We start from the raw sequence: 5,988 nt of genomic DNA on the forward strand, positions 1-5,988 counted from the left end.
TAATACATATGGCATATACAAAAAAAGAGGGAAATGTAACTATGCAGTACTGGAACAGCATGGTGTATAGGAAAATAAATTTGGCTGGGCATGGTGGCTCACATCTGTAATCCCAGAACTTTAGAAGGTTGAGGTGGGAGGATCCCTTTATCCCAGCAGTTCAAGACCAGCCTGGGCAATATAGGCAGACCCCATCTCTACAAAAATTTAAAAAGTTTTGGATGCCAGCCACCCAGAAAAAAAAAAGTTAGCTGGGTATCGTGGCACACATCTGTAGTCCCAGCTACTTGGGAAGCTAAGGTGGGAGGATGGCCTGAGCCCAGGAGGTTGAGGCCGCAGAGAGTCATGATCACGCCACTGCACTCCAGCCTAAGTGATGGAGACCCTGTCTCAGAAAAAAAAAAGAAAATAAGTTTATCTTCTTTACGTTAAATACTAACATATAAAGGATCAAACTTCAACTAAGCAACATCTTAAAGTGTGAGAATAGTGTGCAAGACATGCCTGAAATCAGACAGAAATGACAAGTGACAAAAGTGTGTCAATCAGATAAATGGGGCAGGATAGTGCATAGGGGCTGGGCCACCATGGAAACGTAGAAAAAAGGAAAGTCACAGAGGCAAACTCTGTTCTTAGTTTGATCCAAAGGAGAGTGAAGCGCAGGCAACCTAGTCCAAGTCTTAGGATCTCTTTGGAAGGATTATGCTTACAGTTTGTGGAGTGAGGCATGGCCAGGGGCTTCCTGGGAAGGAGGCAGGTTAGCTACCTGCAATTCCAGATTCCATTTCTTTTCTCTTTGGCAGTTCATCATCATTCATAAACGTGTCAGAGGTCAGATGTCACAGGAGCACGCAGGAGGGGCTTCCCACCTGGAATGTGAGATAAGGAAACATAGGTTGGATGTTGTAGTCATTACCATCGGCTTCTCCACAAGGCTGGAATTTATGGTGCTGCACATTTGGAATGTTTTCTCCTTTTATTTATTTATTTATTTTTAGATCAGACAATCACAAGAGAATACTCTTTTGTTTTATTTTTAGATCAGACAGTCACAAGAGAATATTCTGCTGTGATCACTGGTGTTTAGAAGGAACCTTGTCTGGTTTGTGAAGCAATGAACGGAAAGCACATCCAGACAGTCCGTTAGTGGAAGCTTTGGAAGGGCACTGTCATTTGCTTTTCCTCCCACGCCATCAACAATTGTCGTTTAAAAAAAATTTTTTTTTTTTGAGATGGAGTCTCTCTCTCAGGCTGGAGTGAAGTGGTGCCATCTCAGCTCACTGCAGCCTCCATTTCTTGGGTTCAAGTGATTCTCCTGCCTCAGCCTCCCAAGTAGCTGGGATCACAGGCATGCATCAGCATACCTGGCTAATTTCGATATTTTTAGTAGAGACCGGATTTCACCATGTTGGTCAGGCTAGTCTCGAACTCCCGACCTCAAATTAGCCACCCACCTCGGCCTCCCAAAGTGCTAGGATTACAGGTGTAAGCCACCAAATCCAGCCAACAATTGTCTTTTTTTCTTTACCAGGTACACAATGATGGGATAGTTGGGTCCTGCTTTCTAACTTAGAAAACGTGTGTGTGTTGAACACCTGGCCACTGAGAAACAGCTCTGAAATAGGTGCCATGCAGAAGAAGAGAGGGAAGGAACTGGAAAGACCCACTGATATGTGGGTCTCACAGCCTCCCGTTACACAGAAATTGTTCCTTTTCTCTCCTATTGCGTTCTTTCCTCTTGATTCTCATCCCTTCACTATTTCCTCCACTCTTACTTTGCTTTTATCTCCTTTTGTAACCGTTTATCAACACTTTTCATATAGATTAATGTGGTTATCTTACAAGCATGTAACATTTAGCTGCTGGGTTTGTGTGAGTAATGAGTGAAGATGAAGCCAACATAATGATCCCGTTTAGTACTCCAGAGTTACGATTCCAGAGCGGGCTGACTTTGGACAAATCACCCCATCTCCTTTGCCTTTCTTTCACCCCCTGCAAACAGGATAATGGCTCCTACCTCAAAGCATTGTTAGGATTGGAGAGAAGGCATGTTGCGTACTTAGGAGAATGCTTGGCACTGGTCTCAGGAACTCCTAGCTCTTATTGTTTAAAAAATGCTATTGTAGGGCATTGTTGGTATCTTATACAGGGAATTTCGTGCAGTTTTCCTTTATTGAAGACATAGAGTAAGTTGCTTTGATGGAAACTATTGGGGCAAGATACACCGTTGGTAGCCAGAAGTTTCCTGAATGGTTAGCGCTCTTGTGGGCGAGGGCGAGCAATATCTCAGCGGACTGTCCTGAGAGGATGGTAAGGTTATTTGATGAGAGTGCTAGGTGGCCCAGGCCAGACTGGGGAGAGGCAGGGAGAAACGGGGACGACGGAGGAGGGCGCCTTGAGGTGCGTGTTGAAGGCTTTGGAAAACCAGCGTTCTTTTGGGTGACGAGAACGTCCCAGGGGACGAGGAGGATGCGCGGGCCGCCACCGCGGTAGTTTTGTTTGCTTTTCTCGGAAGAAGGCGTTCCAGACAGTTTCCTTAGCTTCGGCCCTGGACGTAGCAAGAGAGCCCGGGCGCCCACGCCGCTCTCGGGGTCTTCCACCGCCGCGGGGACAAAGCCCTGGGAGGAGCTCCCGCCCCTGCTAGCTGGGCAGGGCGGAGGCTCACCCGCCGCGCGCGCCCCAGCGCTTCCCCGTCCCGGGCCCGTCGCCTGCGCCTCCGCCTAGTGCGCCTCGCGGTGCAGCGCCCAGCGGGAGGCGCCTCGGGATGTTTCCGTCTGGTCCTTCCCTCCTCCCCCCGCGCTGACTCCATCCGCTCCCCGCCCCCTGCTCGGAGCCGCCGCCACGCGGGAAGGGAGGGAGCCGGCCCCGAGACTGCATCATTCCGCACCGGCTGCTGCAGGGCCAGAGGGAGCAGGTGGAGCGAGCGAGCTAGCCGCGAGCCGGACGGAGCGCGCCAGACCCAGGGCGAGACTGCAGTGACGCGGCCCGGGAGACATGGCGGCCGGGCGTCTCTGAATAAGCAGAATCCGGAGCCCCTCGCCGCCCCCGGCCGCCGCAGCCCTGGCCATGCCGCACCGCTGCTAACCGCACGCAGGGGCCGGCCCCGAGGACACATGCGGCGGCCGCTGCCGCCTCGCCCCTGACCCTCTGATCTCCATGTTGCATTTCTCGTCAGTTTCTCGGGTGGTGTAGCTGCCGCTGCCGCTGCCACAAGAGCCGGCGGGGCGTCGCGCTGCTCATTCATCCAGCGGCACTTTCTTTTCCATTTCCACCCATCCTTCTCCATTTCCTTCTCCCTTTCCCCGCCAGCTTTGCATCTCTGTCCCTCACCCCGTCACCCTCTCCTGCATCCATCCACCGGGGGCTATGGCCGCAGAAGAGGTATTGCAGACGGTGGACCATTATAAGACTGAGATAGAGAGGCTGACCAAGGAGCTCACGGAGACCACCCATGAGAAGATCCAGGCTGCTGAGTACGGGCTGGTGGTGCTGGAGGAGAAGCTGACCCTCAAACAGCAGTATGACGAGCTGGAGGCTGAGTACGACAGCCTCAAACAGGAGCTGGAGCAGCTCAAAGAGGTGAGTTGCCTGTCACCTCTCCCCTTCCTGGCCCTCACTCCCCCCACCCGCAAGGCCCACTCATGATCAAGAAGTCATAAAGGATGTGATTGAAAGGACTGTTTCTTCGTCTAGGGCCTTTTGTTGATAAGAGAAGACTGAAAGAATCCATTGTTTTCTCCCCCAAGAGAAAAATTGCCAAATAAGTGAATCTATAAGCTGGAATTTGGGAGGCAATGCTGTTTGGCCTGCGGGGGAGGGAGATTCATAAGAGTCTTCAAGTCTCAGCACTCTAAGGCGACATTCAAGTGGGTTGGAATGTATAAATCAAACTTCTCAAAACCGCTGTTATCTCAAACCCAGGTTTCAGCGACAATCCCTTAGTCTACAAAAGTGATGAGGCTTATGCTTGAGGACCCACAATTTCAGGATATAGACTGTATGGTATCTCAGCTTTTCTCACTCCTTGGTGAGAGAGGGAACTCCTCACCAATCCCATTTGACAAAGGCTGGGCAATCTTCGTTCTGCTTGGCTTTAGTCATTCCTGTTATTAGGCAGCAGGAGAAAAACAACTTTGCTGGGTGATCCCACTGCCTCGATTTCACCTCGGAGCGAGGCTGGGCCATGCCCAAGTCTTATGAGGTCACCCTGACTAGAAAAAATTGAACTCACCTACTCACCTACAAATAGTCTGAAAGAGTGGTGTGTGTATCAAATACGTGGGTAGTGTTGCATTTCAAATGAGGCTCTTCTGGTTGAAATGATATATTTATAAAACCAGACTATCACAAATGGGTGATGTATGATGTCTATCTTTAGTTTTTTGGTATTTGGCTTCTTTTAAAAGCTGTCTGATGTATGGGAGAAAACAATGAACGTGCTTTGATTTCCTATCAAGCACTCTTAAGAACATACATGTTGTTTAAGTAACTCGGTCTGTTTTATCTGATTCCTGAGGCACTATGGGTAGCAAGTAACCAGTTATAAATTTAAATGCAATATACGCTGCTTTTCTATGTGTGAAGTCCTTATTTTAGGTGGATATTGACATATAAATGTTAATTATGAGTTGGCATATAATATTATCAAAAATCAATTTCTTATGAGTTTGGTTTTTCTTGGGAGGGGTCTTAGGCTGTTACAGTTAAAAGATGTGATTTATAGTATATTGAATCAACTTGCCTTCTAATTTAGTATGTAATATGGTAAGCATTTATACTTTTAGATGTCATATTTTTCTTTGGATACCTGTCTACCAAAAAATAAATGTACTACTTATGATTAAAAACCCCAGCTAGGAATCTAATCTTTGTGTGTGTCAGCCTGTAAATTTCTAATTCATGTCTTATTTACCATGTGCCTGCCTGGTCTTAACAGCTGGACGTGTTTATATTTTCCAACTTAGATTAGGCTGACGTGTTTAAATGCAGTGATGCTAAACCTCGTGAAGTGAGGAAGCAGGATGGTGACTGTAGTTCTCAGAGATGTCTTGATATTGTCTATACCTATCAGCACTGCTTTGCCAAGACAGGAAAGTGCAAACCAGATAGTGGCAAGCCATCACCTTCTTGATACAGGAGATGGACTTAATTGAATGACATGTCCCTGTTACTGACCTTCCTGCTTGATTTGAACAATCCTTTTAGGGATATTTCTGTCACTGCACTTACCTTGCATAGCAAACCTTGATACAATTATGTTTTGCCTTTGCTATAATATGAGCTTTGCATCCAAAGTCTTTTAACACAAAAGCTAGCACACAGTGGGCATGAAATATTTTATGAAAGAATCAATTTGTACTAGAGGAAGACACACTTTTATTAAGCATTCACTAGTCAATATTGGTTAGTGTTAGAGAAATACTAAGGAAATTAGGATGTATAGGAAGTGACAGATATTAATAAAACTACATGTATTAGTTTCACCAGCAGTAATGAGAAAAATGAGAAAAAATGTTTTGTAGGAATAATGCAACTGTGATTTCTTAATACAGAGTAATGCAAATACCAATTAAATTTTTCTCTAAATATTTTAATGTATATTTTGTTCTATATAGCAGGAGGTTAATATAAATTTATCAGCATTATTATTACTAAATGATTCTTGTTGATATATTCAGTAGCATTTAGCATAAATGAAATTCAATTTAAGGTTCCTAAAAACTGGTTTATATATTTATATTATAGTTGATTATTTGATAGTGAGGCCTATTATTTTTATTCTTTAAGCATGGGATATACTTTAGTTGGAAATATTACTTAAATGAGTTAAATGAGTTTCAAGTAATATTTCTTGTATGAAAAGTAAATCTAAAATAATTGTGCAAATTGAAGTGTTCCAACAGTAATATCATATAGAAGTCAGTTTTGAAAAATATATTTTGTGAGTGTTTTGATTTTTCTTTTTTTTTTTTTCTTTTTTTTTTTTTT

General features: G+C 45.2%; 1 protein-coding gene across 7 annotated transcripts in view; it reads left to right on the top strand.

The window, feature by feature from the left end:
* Positions 1–2,875: 2,875 nt before the first annotated feature.
* Positions 2,876–5,988, top strand: part of BICD1 (BICD cargo adaptor 1) — a 288,717-nt gene continuing 285,604 nt past the window's right edge. For all 7 annotated transcript variants that reach the window (XR_005196772.1, XM_037731164.1, XM_017507902.2 and 4 more), the window contains exon 1: positions 2,876–3,579. Coding sequence is in view for 6 of the 7 variants with exons in the window: in XM_037731164.1 (XP_037587092.1) it covers positions 3,367–3,579 (213 nt within the window). In the remaining variant the exon portion in view is untranslated. The remainder of the gene's footprint in view (positions 3,580–5,988) is intronic.

This window comes from Cebus imitator, unplaced genomic scaffold, assembly GCF_001604975.1.
Source record: "Cebus imitator isolate Cc_AM_T3 unplaced genomic scaffold, Cebus_imitator-1.0 Scaffold385, whole genome shotgun sequence".
NCBI classification, from domain to species: Eukaryota; Metazoa; Chordata; class Mammalia; order Primates; family Cebidae; genus Cebus; species Cebus imitator.